Raw genomic sequence first — 16,789 nt, 5'->3', positions numbered from 1 at the left:
ACATGTAATATAATGAAAAAATACACAACTTGTGACATGGGTACTGTTATAAGAAAAAAAACTGCTTTCCCCTTATGGAATATTCCAGAGCCCGTAGAGTCCTAAGGCTCCCTATCAGTAGGAGAAAGTAACAGAGACCAACCAGAGTACAGTATATTGAGAAGCAAAGTGACTAATAAGCCTGATCTATTAAAGGAACTGTTGCAACAGGGTCCTTATTCATCACACGTAGAAGGAGAACCCTGAACAATGGTGCACAAGTCCTTATATAGATTTTTGAAATTGCCCACCCTGTAGTCCAAAGCCACCCCCCTGAAACATCATACATACATCACAGAAGGAGGTGGTCTACAGCAGAAATTCTGTTTGCCAAGATACCTGATAATGGTCACCGACTGCATTACCTGTTACAGATAGATAGCCGTGTTGGTCTGCCATAGACCTGGTCTGGTGACTTCTGTTTCAGTGTATCTGAAGAAGTGTGCATGCACACGAAAGCTCATACCAAGAACTAACTTAGTTGGTCTTTAAGGTGCTACTGGAAGGATTTTTTTTATTTTGCATTACCTGGGCAGTCTGGCCATTCTTTTGTGATGGCTAATACTTTAGTTCCTGAATCCATGTCACAGGCTCACCCTATTCATACACAAATGTGACCTTAAGACAGGATTTGCAAGCAAAAAGACAATGGGAAGGCTTTCCCCATTTGCCTCCCTTACAGCAGAGGAATATTTGAGGTCATTGGGAGAGTCAAAATGGCTTCAGGATTGCTCTCCTGTATTACCGGTATTTCAGACACATGGTTTATGTACTTATGTATGTGTTTGCCTTGTACATTTATGAACATTTAATTTATATTTGAGACCTTAGAATTCTTATAACAGTATCATGCCCCTTAATGAGTCACTGTAAAAACTGAATCTGCTTGGGACCTCTGGAGATCTAGATGTGAGTAAACAATCAAGTAGTACTGTTGCCTGGGAAGCAGGTGAGCCAAGGATGACTGTGCAGTTTACCTTTGATGTAGATGTATTCCCTCACCTCCTCAGCTTCGGTGTGCTGCTGCTTTGAGAAGCTTAGATGATGGTGAGCAAGATTGCAATCTTGTACACAGTTATCTGGGAGTAAAAAATGCCCCTTTTCCTTCAGAAGATAGACTTGGCCATTGTCATTCATGATCTAATTGAAAAATACCACATCTGGGAGCTCTGTTGACCTGCTTATGAACTTGAGCAGGTCACTTGTCTCAGTCAGTAGTCTGCCTTCAGAAAAACAGATGTTGCAGCAATAAACGAATAGTGTAGTGTTTTGGATTTAGGTGTGCACAGTGCTATTATTCTAGAAAAGAGGTGCCAGAACTCATCATGAACACCTCCCTTGTTCTCTTATAATGTTAATGGCACCCACCTGAGAAGTGCTAGAACTGAGGTCCAGCTGGAAAAAAAGCCCTGGTTGTGCACCAAGTGAGTGCAAGTCACTTGGCTCCATCTAGTTCAGCAATATGCTTCCAAGCAGTGGCTTATCAGATCCACATGGGAAACTTAAATGTAAGACATGAGGGCAACTGTATTCCTGTTTGTCCCCAGCTCCTGCTATGAGCAGTGGCAGCTAGGAAGAGATTTGTGCTTGCCCAATGCAATGTATTTATATGTTTCAATCTGTATTATACATACATCTTCTGTCTTGCTCATGCTCCAGCATGGCCAATATATTAAGAGCTATAGTCAATCATTTCCCCTCTCCTCCCCTTGACACCTCAGGCAATTCTTTCAGAGCTCTCGTTTTTTTGCTGAGGAGTGGAAATTAGGGAAGCACCCCAAAGATGGCTTGAGGGTACTGACCTCATCAGCCTCCTGCTAACAATGGTTATATCTTCAGTGTATTGAATGGATGTGGGTAGTGATAAGCCCATCTTCCTAGGCAGCAGATACTGTTAGGAGAGAAAGGGACAATCTGGGGAGTCCTAGGATTTAAACTACTGTAGATCATACATAGTCCTATGTAACCACTGCATGTACTGATAAAAGGTAAAAAAAAAGGGCAAAGGACCCCTGGACAGTTAAGTCCAGTCAAAGGCGACTATGGGGTACGGTGATCATCTCGTTTCAGGCCGAGGGTACCAGCATTTGTCCACAGACAGCTTTCTGGGTCATGTGGCCAGTATGACTCGTTGCTTCTGGTGCAACGAGACACCGTGACAAGTGCCAGAGTGCACGGAAACGCCATTTACCTTCCTGACACAGTGATACCTATTAATCTACTTGTGCTGGTATGCTTTTGAACTGCTAGGTTGGCAAAAGCTGGGACAGCAACGCGAGCTCACCCTGTCCTGCAGATTCAAACAGCAGACCTTCCAATCGGCAAACCCAGGAGACTTGGTGGTTTAGACCACAGCACCACCCGTGTCCCTATGTAGCGTAGCCTTGTATTTAAATGATAGACAAGGAATTGTATTGAGGGGTGTGAGTGTCAGGCTGACTGAGGAGGGATGGATTGCTTTGTCCCTCTGTGTCCAACTTAGCAACCAAGTGGGTTGCCAAAAGAGGACCACCTCTCCATGGCCAACATAGAAATGCAAAACGCTGTCCCTCTTTTGCCTGGCCCTGGAAGACTAATAAAACATTTTGTAGACTAGTATGGTCTTATTTTATTTATTTATTAAATTTATATAGCCACCCATCAATAAATACTTCCTTGGTGGCTTACAAAACAAATAATGAAGACAAGTGTACAGTAATTAAAACCAATATGCAACAAAAATTACAACATTTTATTTATAAATTACTTATTTTACAAGGCTCTTCTAAGTGAATGGCTGCTAAAAAGAGCAGCAAGCATCCTGGGGGGCTGACAGTGCAGTAGAAACTGCCAGAAATACACCCAGGTATAGCACATCTCTGTTTTATTTTAAAATACACACAAACTCCATAACTGTGACTGATTTGCAGGCATCTCATTACAGGACCCAAGCTAGGTTTCTTCGGAAAGAAATGCACAGGGGACAGAGAAACATTGTCAGCCATATGGCTGTCAAATCCAAATTTAGTGGCCAGAATATTTTGGGAAGCAGGTTAGTGTAATATTTTATCAACACACACACAGTGTTTATTATATTCAGGAGACTCTGCTTTTACTCATTTGCCACTGGGCAAGGGAGACACTTCAAATTTATTTTGATAAAAACGTAACTACATATGTCTGATTACTTTCAGTTGTTTTAATTTGCAACATGAAAGGATCTGTTCATTCAGTTATTGTCAGTACAATCTATAAGAGCACTTGAAAAATTATAGAACAGTAGTTGAAACAAAACTGTAAGTGCCTCTTACATTCTGTGACACTTCTACACTTGAGACCACTGAAACCTGTTAAGCATATTTCTTAAATTGTTAAGGGATTACATAAACATACCACATTCCTTTTTTGCAGACACTTAATTGGAAACAATATTGCTTGCTCTATTCTATAGCATCTACTTGACAAGGAGTAAATCACTATAACTATATCAACTCCCTCTAAACCAGACCACAGCAGTAGTAATTAAGTAAATCAGAACCCAGAAGGTCATCTTGCAACAACATTGCACACAGAACATCTTTTGATTCATTTCTCCCTTCCCGCTAATGGCAGCTCTACTGACCAAGCCATTTCTGAACTATACTTCAAAATGTTTCCAGATTCAGCACCAAGATGCTTCTATTAAGAGCAGGGGGAAGAGTGAAAAGGCCCAGCACCCTCACACAAGACTCAAGGGGCTGCCTAGATTGCAACCGCATATTGCTAGTTACTTGGTTCATAATGGTAGTGGTATTTGCAGTCTTACATCTCTTTTCAAATACTCAGGAGCAGCCTCTGCCAACCTAGTGCCATCCAGCTGTTTGGGGCTACAACTCATATCAGCCTCAGGTCTCCAAGTGTGCTCCCAATTCTTCCTTTGTAGTCACACTTGACTTCAGTGCTTTTTGAACACAGTGCCTTTTTCAGAAAAAAGGCTCAAAATCAGGGCATGGCTGTGAAGGAGGAACTGGGAGTACACTCAAGCTTTAGAGCAGTATTATTCAACCTTGGGTGCTGTTGGACTGGCAAACTTAGCCAACGGTCAGAGGTTATGCGTATTGTAGTCCAACAACATCTGGGGACCCAAGGTTGATGAATACTACTTTAAAGTGTGCTCTCAATATTTCATATCAACTGGTGTGATATGCCAGGTAATTGGCACTTGGGTGGCCCCACCCAGCTGTCAATAAGACCTGCAGAAAGTTGGCCATTTTGGGATTCCATCCCTTGAGCTAAAAGTGGCTTCCCACTTCTGCTTTAGGCGAAATTCCTATACTAGCAAACTCCTTGGTATTTTGCTATCATTCTTCCTACTTATTAAGAACTCTTAGGCAATCACCTTGGGGTTCACTGTTGAGCAAAAAATGTAGTGTATAGCACACTCTGTACATGGTTCAAGACAAATTGGGACTGTGGGGCGGGAGCAGAGTGTACCAGCCTTCAACCCGTGCACTCCAGATGTTGCTGGACTCCTAATTTCCATTAGTCCCAGCCAGCATGGTCAAGGATCATGGAAGCTGTAGTCCAACAACAGCTGAAAGGCACCAGCTGGGGAAAGCTGGACTATACAGAATAGCTCCTCAGTTAAGAAACCATTTTAATACGGAAGTAGTTCCTCTGTTTTGAATTTTCCCATTGAAAACAGACACCTACTAACATGAAATCAGTTATTTTTTATCCCACATAGGCCAGCCAATATATTTAAAAATAAAAAATACACATTCCCAAAGATAAAGCAAAATCTTTGGGACCATATGCTCATCTTTGGCAACAAGGCAATTTTTCTGTTAGTGATGCTTTTGATACAACCACCCTTGTACTAGAAGCAAACAAAAAACTCAACAGATACTTTATTCTTCTTCCACGTTGTAAAAATAATTAAGAACAATGATGTGAACAAGCAACTTGGTGAACACCAAAGTATCCTATTGTCCACCAGGATATTTTCAGCGTAGATACAAGAATTGCATAATTACCCACCTTCCTAATGTTCTAAATACTATTTCCCTGACTTGTCCTACATTATAGTAGTACTAGTTTCAATTATTATATACACACATTTTCCAAATATTAAATAAATATAAAATTACTAATTGAGTGCTTTCATTTTAAGTAAGTTTGCTAATATAAAAAATACAATAGAAAGAATTTTTGACGTGTCCAGCAGATCAAATTGTGAATGAAAACTAGAATGACATTCCTTGTCAATGTTATTCCCCCCAAATATTGTGCATTCTTGATACTAGAATTCCAGTTTCAGCTTGTGTTAAAATAGTACAGAAAATTTAAAAAACCCCTGTTAAGCCCTTAGCTATCATATTCTACATTTCTGTGGGGAAGCATGTGTCAAGGAAAAGTTCTCATGCTGAAAAAAAGCTTTTTCCTGCTTGAATGACCTAATTCACACTTCATGAAAATACAATGAATATTAATTTTAAAATCACTTTGGTATTTATGATTTGATACCATCTGTGGTGTAATGTTGCATGGGCAGGTAGAATAATAATCCATTCAGCTTTCCTTTAAAAACAAGGGCGGGGGGAATTAACAGGCAACTTTTGCAAGTGGATATTAACAGGCCCTCTTTGAAGTGAAATTGAATACACAGACTCATCGTTTCATTGTGCTATTCTGGAGTCAGCCGAGAACAGCATATGATCGATGGAAGTAATTTAGTTTAAGTGCACATATGGAAGTGTTACATGTTCACGAATCTTTCTATATGTATACTTAGAAAGGGCTCAGAAACTATTAATCTACCTTGCACTGAGAAAGACTGGACAGCATTTCAGTCAAATTATCACAGATTAAAAATAAGCATAAGCAGAGGCCTGAGAGAGCCTGCTGAAAGGCCTTGCTCCTTAAACTTTCCAAAAGCAAAATGAACAGGAAGCCTGAAATTTTGCCCATGACAAACCAAGGAGCAACAGCCTGCTACAACTTTTCAACAAACAAAAATTCCCTAAGGTCAAGGACACTTTGGAATTCAATGTGAATCTCAGAAATGATTCTGACCATTAAGTAAAACAGTGACAAAGTTTTTAATAAATAACACTTTTTGTATGACAAAAAGACAAGTATACACATTTCTTTAAAAATTATTACTCCTCAACAAAGACGTTAACGCCAGTGAACAATCCAGCTTTGTTTAGGTTGATGCTTGTAAAATCTGGTGACTCTTCAATAAACAGAACCATAGTATTGACTTTGTCATCGGACTTTCTTTCCTTTAAGTAACAAAGCAAGCATGCTACAATATTGTGGCTTCTTGAAAAGCTTCTATCCACCTGTTTGAAAAGGAAAAGCATTTACTATATTTTGAGCAAACAGAATGGTTTCCAGAGCTTGTATAATTGAAAACTTTCAACTCAATTTGTCACAATATTTATAAAGTACCGTATTTTTCCGTCTATAAGATGCCCCCATGTATAAGATGCCCCCTATTTTGGGGGACTCCGATTTAAGAAAATGGGGGGAGATACTATCCGTGTATAAGACGAACCCCAATTTTGAACCTTATTTTAGAGTAAAAAAACATAGTCTTGGTTATGTACGGAAGTTCTCACCCTGGGCCAGCAGGGGGATACTGTAGATAGTTATGCAAATAAGGGATCGAAAGTGACGTTCAGTGATTGGCTAGTTTTAGAAAGTTGTTACAATTATGTGTACTGGAGCTCTACATAAGCAGGCTGACTGAGCCCTTCAGCTCAGTTCTGTTCTGGCCTCTGAATAAACAAGAGCTGTTTGAAGAATCGCTGTGTCGTCTGATATGTTCACCCACAACTTAACAGTCTTATACACGGAAAAGTATGGTATATACAGACACTATTGAATAGCTTTCAAAATCATGAATGAAAACTGCAAAGAACCATGAGATTAGAATGAAAGTATATTTTGAGCAGTATCCAGTCTTGAACCAGCATACAGCTTGCTGATATTCAATGTATGGGTCTAGGGAGAAATACATAGTTTTCTCTCTCATTCTTCTGCACTTTGCAGAGCCAGCAAGTTTCTGCTTGTTCTTTCTACAAAAGCCTAGTGCAAGGATGGGGCATTTTAATCCTTTCCCTAATTTTCTGCAGTTTGTGAGGGCGGCAGAGACTTTGTATGGGAACTTGAGGAACCTCTTCTGACTGAAATGGACAAATCAATCATACCTGTATATACTTCTACAAAACTGTATAGTTATAAATTCCCTAATAAAACTTTGAAAATAATCATGAGATTTTTTAATTAGCATTTAAAAAAAAAAAAAAAAGCTCACTTACTTTTGTGCTGAATGGGGGTCATCCGTTTTGAATATATAAAATAAAGTATTCTTGTGCAGCAAATGGAAAAGTTTAGATTCCGAGTATTCATCTTTGACTTCAGCAACTGTAAATCCCAATAAAGGCTGGCTCTCCAATGCAGCCACATCCTAATTTTACAAAGAAAACTACTGTAACCATTTTGCAAAATAATCTGAGGTGTCAATAGCGTACAAAAAAGTGTTTCATGCAATATCAACGCAGCACCAGATGGGATGGATCTTAAGGTTTCCTTATGTGATTTCAACACCATTTGTATCTCATTTTGTCTATTTAATCAGAGGGGAGGAACAGGCAGTGGATACAGCAGCAGAACCAATCCAGTGCTCTGACCAGTGTGTCTACAGAGTCTCGACTCTGCCTCCACCCAAGCAAGCTATAGCACCACCAGTTTTGGGAGTGCAGCTCTGCCCCATCACACCAGCCACTATTTTCAGTGATTTTCTGAAAGCCCCCATGTCTGAGCAGGCCTTTAGACTCCCAGCATCCCACTCATTCAACCATGCAATGTTCTACATTAACTTGTGAGATCTGATTTCTCACCTCACTAGCAGCATACGTGTAGAGCACTTTATTTTTTATCACAAACCACAGGTGTTTCCATGGTTTTTTGCTGCCCTTTGATCTGTATAAATAGCCACTCATTGAAGAATCTTCTGTATTTGCAGATACCTGAAATTAGAACAAACATGGTACTCGTAAGAGTGCATGAGACTGAACAAATAATGTTTTGATTATACCAACATTCTTCATCTAATCGGAAATGTTGGTATCAATATCTTTATTATAATCCTGCTAAAAAGGCCTGAAATAACATCCATGATGCTAAGGATATGCCACAATTTCCAGCTGAGAAAACCTGAGCTCTCACAGTAAGTTGCTAGGCACTGGTAACTCGTGCTGTGTTTTCCAGGATTGGTTATAATCCTTTCAGCACTCATTTCAAAGCAGAATTGAAGTTCTACTCAAAATAGATCTATTGAAATTAATGAACCTAATTTAGTCATATAAATTAACTTCATTGGGCCTACTCTGAGCAGGGCTAGCATTGGAAACAACCTTGAACTCATTTCTCCTTGAAATATAGCAATAAATATGATCAAGAATCTCAGTACAAACTAGGAGTTAGTTAATGAAAGAGTTGGAGGAAGAGGAGACATTTCCTTGAAATGGAAGGCGGTATACAATGTTCTCTGAGCATGCTATATGTTCCATATGCTGAGCACGTGCTAAGGTGAAGCAATGTAAAACGTATTGCAGATATTCTTCTACTCCCACAATCCAGACCACAGATATTCTCTCCAAAATATGAGAGTGGCTTTCCTACAATAGGTGTCTGTTACGTCCCAAGGGGGATTCCAAACCATAAAATTGTCTCAATTTTTCATTTTCACTGTTCTTCAGAAAGATGAGTAATAAATTTTTAGTAGCCTAAGGCTACCACAAGATGATTCCAGTGACTATTAAAAGGTAAGGATGACTGGGTTAGATTAGAATGAGTAGCTGGGACATTAAGGGTTGTTAGTCTCAAATCAGAACAATGCGAGTGACTGCAAGGCATGCCAGGTGTATCCCCTGACAGAAAGTGCTATAAAAGAAAGTTGTTCTAGTTAATATTTTCCATTAGATGCATCTTCCTAGATTTTACCCTATAATGATAATTTTAATGCAAACTGTAGAGAGAGGATTTATACACACCTTTTAAAATTCCTAACTGCAGCTTCAAGTACAGTTCATTGTGAACAGTATGGATAAAAGCACCCAACACTATTTTCAATAGGACATAGCTATAAAGGGTAATAAAGCTAAAAGGTATTCTAAATAAATTCACCACTTTTCCAGAAAGAGATGCCTTTAACATTAAAAATCAATTGGCAGTAAGACAGCATCCCTAGAGAGAGATATGGGCCAAACTGCACACTGCACTTTTCTGTGTCAACAATCTATCAAGGCAGCATATTGAAGGTACTGCATGTAACATCCAGGGAACGTGCATGTGCAATACACACAGAGAATACATCAAGAATTAAAGTAACTCCAAACAACAGGGGGTGCTAAAAGGTTTCCTACAGCAACAGCTGGTATATGGACACAATTAAGCTACATAAATAATTTGTTTCATGAAATTCCTCAGGCTGTATGATGTTTCTTTGGGAAGCAGACAAGGGGGGAAAGGTTGCCTAATTGAGATTCTGCGAATGCTCTGCATCAGTATATGCAAAGAAATAGCATACTACCATGCTAAATATGAGCACCGTAAATATTCAACTGAAATGGGACAGAACAGCAATTCATATGCATAAATATATTTTCCTTTTTGCAGCTTAACAAATAATTATCCAGTCATTTTTAAATTTTGATATTGCATGAACATACGTTCACAAAAATCATACCCAGCGTTGTGGAAGCCTCCCCCCATCTCTGCCATCTCTTTCTATAACTCTTCTATGAGTCTCCTGAACAGTCTCCTCCTTCTAACAGACTCTATTTCTCTCTTTCACTTTGGGAATGCTGCGTTGTGACTATTCACTTCCCACATGGTGCAGTAGAATATTAATACAACTGTATAAATGGAAGTCTGCAATAACATATGTGGCCTACTGGAGCACAAGTACTTTGCCCAAGAATGTTGAAGCAAGTAGAGAGGAAGGTACGAAGGACAGCCCTTCCCACTCTTTTAACCTGGTGACCAAAATAGAAATGTTTGTGCAAATCACTGGTATTTGACCAATTGCAAGAAGCACAAGAAATATAATGGTCAGGTTTCTACATACTAAACCAAAGACCTCACATAGTCATCTCTCCCATCTATGTGCCCAGAAGAATTTTTGCAAAGTTTAGTTTAACTCTGAAAGTTAAACATTAGCGTTGGGATCCCTGGTTTGTACCTGGCTTAAATCTAACAAGTCATGTACTTGGTCCCATAATAAGAGGTAAGAGGGAGGAAGGTTTTATTCCACCATGCTTCCCACAATTCAAATTCCCTAGCCATGGAAGGAATTGGAGACAGGTAACACAGGGCAATAAAATATCTGGGGCAGAGAAGGAGATTTGATAGCAGCAATGGGTTGCACCAAGAGAGCAGCACAGTGCTAATTAATCTTCAACCACACCTGACTAAATATATTTCAACTATCTGTCCTACTATAAGTCTATACTAAAAAAAGTAAGATGCCCCACTCAAATAGATATCCCTTCTAAAAGCATTTAACTAAAGATTAGCAATGACGCCGTTAATAAAAACAGATAATTTCATACTTAGACTATGTAACACATACTTCCTTAAGAGCAGCTGGGATCTTTTTCTGCTTTCTTCCAGATGGGATACTGTGCAACACAGTGGATAAGGTGCTAGACGGAGTTCTGTGATTTACTGGGGAACCATTTTTAGGAGGTGTGTTCAGCTTATCTGAAATGGAAACAGTTACTTTTGTACTTCATACAAATGGAAACCTCAATTTAAAGTGAATTTCTTCACAAATTGCAAGTTTTAAGTGCACACCATCAGCCCACCCTGAGATTATTGTCATTCTAGTTTCTCACATACTATTTGTACATATGAGAGCAATTATATTGCAGTTTTGAATGTGCTTAAACCTATGGTCCCCTTTTCAGTGAACAAGCCTGCCTTCTGAACACAGCATGATGGTGGACAAGTACAGTATTTGGGGGTGATGATTAAAACAATATTCTCTTGCAAAACTGCTGCAAAATGGATGTAAGCTTTTACTAACACTGCCATCCATATTAAATCAACTGTAAAGTGCAATGCGAGTTAATCCATGCACTTATGTAAAACATGAGCAAAGCAGGAAAGGATATTTAATCTGAGAAGTATATTTTCATCTGGAGAACCACATTGTTTAAAACTAAAACGATGTTGCATTATTATTCTCTTTTGGGAATTTGATTCTGTTCTATTTAATCCTCAAAAAATTGTGCCACTACAAGCCATGCTGAAATGAAGACAGCTCCAACCTAGCGGGTTTACATGCCCTTAAAATATGTTTGTAGCAAAAACAGAAGCATCAAAAATTGAAAAGCTGGTTTAGACAAAGTTTTTACCTTACCCTGTTTTTGTAACTCATTAAAGCAATGGTCACATACTCTTGCAGAGTGATGTTTCATATAGTCTAGCCCATGCTTATTTGATGAACAAGCTTGACAGATTATCTGGAAAAGAAAAAGAAACATGAAGTACACACACCACACATCTCTAGTTTACATTTTAAGATGATTAAGATATGTGGTTCAAAACAATCAGAGAGCTTTCCTATTAGAGTCCTGCTGGACCAGGCCAATGACCCATCTAGTTCAGCATCCTTTCTCCACAGTGGTCAAGCAGATGCCTATACAATATCCTCACTCAGGCTCCCCAACAACTGGTATTCAAAGGCGTGTCACCTTCAATATGGGAAGCAATGTATAGCCACCCTGACAAGCAGACAGTCATAGCACTTATCCTCTTTGATTTCTTTCTAATCCTGTTTTAAAGCCATCAGAGTTTCTGGACACCATTACATCTTGAGGAAGCAAATTCCATGCATTGTATGAAAACCAGTTTTTATATCCTCTGTCCTGAATCTTCTAACATTCCGCTTCATTCAGATTCTGGTATTATGAAAGAGGGAGAAAAATGTTTCTGTATCCACTTCCCCCACATAATACATCATTTTGCACATCTCTATCATGTCCCCCCCCCCGTTACTTGCTTTCCCCCCTAGACTGAAAAGCCAAAATTGTGGCTTGACTGATAGGAAAGTTTCCCCGGCTCACTGAATGCACTGCAGTGTGATCTTATCAAAACTGCAACATTTCCTTAACAGGCTGCAGAGCAGTCAAGTCCAACCAATGAATATTTTGATTAATAAGGCCGTGAAATGTTTCCAACCTTCCCACATGCTCTGCAATGGTGTCTTCTCCATGTGAGTGTGAACTCACTAGTACAGATCATACACATGGTAGCTCTAGTATCAGGAATCCAGATTGGTGCCTTTGACCCTATAGGACTATCTTCGGTCTCTTTTTCTGGGTCTGCCTAAGGGAAAGAGGAAAGAAAATCTCACATGATTACAGATTTAAAGAAACAACCACCATGATGTTCTAGTTTTCTAACTAGTGCTGTACATATTACAACTCTTCACCAGGTGATGAAATTGAACTGAATTATTTTTAGCAGACTTCAGTGTGAATTTGGGGGTGTGGGGAGGGAAGGGGACAGAAAGCTTTCATCAAGGAGGCATAGAGGGAGGAGATCATTTGGGCCTATTGCATATATTTGAGATTCAACTGCAGAAAACTCCCCCAAGAGGAGCATGTTTTAACAAATGTTTTAATTTGTTACTTTACTATCAAGCATCTGGTGGGGAACTAAAACCTACCAGCAGGGCAGGACACTGTAGAGAGAGAAAAAATGTCCATTTGCAGGTGAAGGCTGATTCCAAATCGCACCAGCAAATGGGCAAAGTGGGCTTTGCTGACAGCAAGCCCTTTCTGCTGCACAAGGGAGTTCCTGACAGAGAACTCCTTCATGCAGTTGGTCCCAATGGGGCTCACAGTGCCATTGAGATGACTGGAGCCATCAGTGAGCCACACATGCAAAGGAACAATCAGGAGCTCATTTTAAGCTCCTGGTTGTTCTTTTGTAGCTACATCCTTACCTGCCCCACACCTGACATTACAGGTGAGTTCAATTTGGAGAAAATGGCCTGCAGGCCAAATCACAGCCCTTGTTGGGCCTTACTAGGCTTGCAGGTCAGAGGTTCCCCGCCCCTATTATTTTTCTTAAAACTTACAGTAAGAGTAGTTCAACAATGGGACCAAGTACCTGGTAAAGTAATGGTCTCTCCTTCACTGGAGGTCTTTATGCTGGAGATTATCTGTTGGCTATGCCCTAGTTCTGGATTTCCTGGGTCAAGTATCAAGTTGGACTCTGATAGCCCACAAGGCCTTCATCAAACGATCACTCTACTAGGTAATTGATTCCACAGTTGAAGTGTTCTTACTGTTAAGATGTTTCTCCTATTGTACTACTGAAAAATCATTCTCCAGTAACACACTAGCTATGTAACAGTTATCAACACAAGACAAACAACCGGCCTTTTCTCCTGGCGTTAAACACTTGTGCCTTTGGCATGCATAACAGGTCTATGGACCCAAATCACCATCACTGCCATACAGTGTGTACAAGCAACAGTTTGGACCAGAACAATTTGGACATACCTCTTCAATACTTTTACTGGGGTTAAAAGTGATTCTTTTCTTTGTATATTCTTCGATTGACCTGGAGATGGCTTCTAACCACTCATCTCTTTCCGTGGCAGAACTGTTGGGGGTAAAACACATACGACAATTTGTTTATTTAAAAGCATTTATATACCACTTAATGTTACAGTCTAACAACCAAGTAATGTATCATTAAAACAAAAACATAATGTAAAATCAATAAAATAGCAATATAAACAGAGAAACATAAAAGCGAATCAAACAAAATACAGGAGATTCAAATACATAAAGCAGGGTCCAATCTCTTGGGACAGGGAAAGCCTGGGCAAAAAGTTTTGATGGTCGCTACTTCATGTATGGCAGAGAGCACGGCGTTCCATATTACAGGGAAACAGCAGAAAATGCCCGTTTTCAGGTCACCACTCTATGACATTCTGTAGGGTGCTGTAAAGTAAAAATTTCCCAGTTGATCTATGTGATCTTACACATCTCTTTAAGGGCAGGTGGTCTTTCAGGTAACCAGGTCCCAAGTTGTTTAAGGCTTTATATGTTAACAACAAGACATTGAACATGGTCTAGTAGCTGATTGTAAAGCAACTTTCTCACACCCAACATAACTAAGCAGCTTATCCTTTTATCTCAACATTTAACTACCCAATAAATATTGAGGAGAAAGCACTAAGCAATACTTTGTTATCAAAATACACATAATGTTGTGCCTAAAGGCATACCTTGCTGACAGGATGAAAGATCGCTCTACACTTTCTATGTTCAGTTCATTCTGGTAAGCTTCATGGGTTGGCTTTCTAACCTAGGAAGGAAAAAGAATGAATAATCCAGTTGTAAAACAAGAAAAACAAACGTTCTGTCAACCTGCCATCTCAAAAGGCTTAGCAAAGGAAAAAGGCGTAACAAACCAGTACAGTAGTTTCAGAAATTAGAAGCAGAAGACAATTTCAACACACACACAAAAGGAGTAACATTTGCAGGAGAAAAAAATAGCTTTTAATCTGGGAAACCCAGATATTGGAACGATGAAAATATCTGGCCTGGTTCGCACATCACAGTAAGCTGAAACATGCCTAAGAGTGAAGGTACCAACTCCCAGTGAAGAGATCGTGGCAGATTCACTCCTCCTCAGTCCTTCACTTTAGCATGCCATCCATATCTGGGCTCGTAGTTCTGGTCTCTCCAGAGTAGCCATGAGCCATAAACCAACAACAATCCTCGGCTACTGCTCATGGTTAGTCTGGAGGGATTTAAACCACAAGCCTGCGTTCAAACAACATGCCAAGCCATGGCTAAATTCAGCATGGTACAGCAGCAAAATTACTGCAGAGAGGCAAAGTGGTCATGATCTCCTCCCTGGGAGTCTGTGCTATGCTAAGACATAGCTTGGCTTAATGTAACATGTAAATCAGGCCATTTTTTCTCAGAGCAATAGCATGAGAGGGGGCCTATTCTGCAGTGCTCCCCTTCCCAGGTTGTGGAGTGCTCTTTCCTCAAAGACAGATCTTGCACAGTATGTCTTTTGTTGGCATAGCCTTTGGGGAAGGGCGGGGGACTGTGGTGAACTGTATTGTACAAAGATAAGGTATCTTCCTTCAACTGAATACTGTTTTAAATTGTTTTGATCACAAACTAATACAGTTTTATGAGATTGTATATTTTCAACTTGATGTTACATTTTTTTATCTATGAATGTACCCTGGGACTATTAGTGAAGCAGGGAAAGATACACATAACAAGAAGAAGAAGAAGAAGAAGAAGAAGAAGAAGAAGAAGAAGAAGAGGAGGAGGAGGAGGAGGAGGAGGAGGAGGAGGAGGAGGAGGAGGAGGAGGAGTTTGGATTTGATATCCCGCCTTTCACTCCCTTTAAGGAGTCTCAAAGCGGCTAACATTCTCCTTTCCCTTCCTCCCCCACAACAAACACTCTGGGAGGTGAGTGGGGCTGAGAGACTTCAAAGAAGTGCGACTGGCACAAGGTCACCCAGCAGCTGCATGTGGAGGAGCGGAGACGCGAACCCGGTTCCCCAGGTTACGAGACTACCACTCTTAACAACTACACTACACTGGCTCTCAAGCAAGTTAAGAAGCACAAAAGGCTATCAGTAAATGAAAGACTGTACTCTTTATCAGCATTATAGTATATCTTAGCACACATTAAATGTCTGGGCAGGCGTTCAAGCTGTGAGTGACAAAAACATGTTAGAGAAGAAATTTTATCTACTCACTTTCATTCCAGCCAGTGACAGCATGTTGTTGAGTTTATACATTCCAGACTGTACGGGAGTTGTATACAGCAGAGCATCATTAAACTGCAATATAAATATTTTTAAAAAGTAACTGAAATTACATGTAACATATAGGGACTTTTGTATGTTTCACATATCAACTTCCTCCGACACAGAGCAAGGTGCAAAAGACCATCTCTGCCCTCTTTCTGCCTTCTTTGTTCCCCCATTGTTTTGGTTTTTCCTGCCCCTGGGGCAGAAAAGACAAGTAGCAAGGCCTTGCAGAATGTCCCCCTTTCAGTGTGTGCATTTGATGATGACAGAAGTGGTGGGATTGGCAGGGGGCCCATTCCCCTTCCACCTTAGGTGGTGAAGCAGGACAGGCTGTCCCCGTCCCCAGGCTATGCTGGGCCCATAACAATATTCTGTAGCCAGGCAAGGGGTGACCCAAGTTTGTTCTCTCTGTTAGGAACATCCTGTGACCTTTTTCTCCTCAGGTCCCCATGTGTAGGCTACTCAGCACAAGGATTTCATTAAGTTCCATGCAGAGGAAGCCACGCTGTGGCCAAAATTCACTGGGACCATTTATCATCATTAACATTAACAACAACAACAACCATTATTATTTTTTCTTGCAAAGTTCACCCAAGTGATGTTGAATGCATGAAGCTTAATCAAATTCAGATCTGGCAATTTAAATATTAGAAACTTGCTTTTGCAGTATGTCCTTGTTTCCTTGATAAGCAAAGAATCATTTTAATAACATTATTCTAGGATAGATTAAAAAAAAATTTACAAGTATAGCTAAATGCTAAATAGTTGCCTTGATTGTATTTGATCAAAGACCCTGATGCATCTGAAAAAGAACCTCAGACTTAGAGCAGAACATTTTTCAAAAATAAATGCTACATAAAAACCACCAAGCAAGAGAGAAAAGATGCTTTATTCATAAAACCACTGTGAAAA

The 16,789-nt window shown here is 39.9% G+C and overlaps 1 protein-coding gene across 1 annotated transcript in view; it reads right to left on the bottom strand.

Moving 5' to 3' along the window:
* Positions 1-3,197: 3,197 nt before the first annotated feature.
* The window catches only part of FGD6 (FYVE, RhoGEF and PH domain containing 6), a 51,813-nt gene continuing 38,221 nt past the window's right edge, over positions 3,198-16,789 (bottom strand). Inside the window, exons 13-21 of the mRNA XM_079991875.1 lie at positions 15,824-15,907; positions 14,321-14,400; positions 13,587-13,689; positions 12,256-12,402; positions 11,435-11,537; positions 10,643-10,773; positions 7,908-8,036; positions 7,326-7,474; positions 3,198-6,344 (exon numbers count right to left, since the gene is read on the bottom strand). Of these exons, the coding sequence (XP_079848001.1) occupies positions 6,308-6,344; positions 7,326-7,474; positions 7,908-8,036; positions 10,643-10,773; positions 11,435-11,537; positions 12,256-12,402; positions 13,587-13,689; positions 14,321-14,400; positions 15,824-15,907 (963 nt within the window). The 3' untranslated portion in view covers positions 3,198-6,307. The remainder of the gene's footprint in view (positions 6,345-7,325; positions 7,475-7,907; positions 8,037-10,642; positions 10,774-11,434; positions 11,538-12,255; positions 12,403-13,586; positions 13,690-14,320; positions 14,401-15,823; positions 15,908-16,789) is intronic.

Source organism: Podarcis cretensis (assembly GCF_951804945.1).
Source record: "Podarcis cretensis genome assembly, chromosome: 10".
Classification (NCBI taxonomy): Eukaryota; Metazoa; Chordata; class Lepidosauria; order Squamata; family Lacertidae; genus Podarcis; species Podarcis cretensis.
This window is presented reverse-complemented; position numbering and strand designations above follow the sequence as displayed.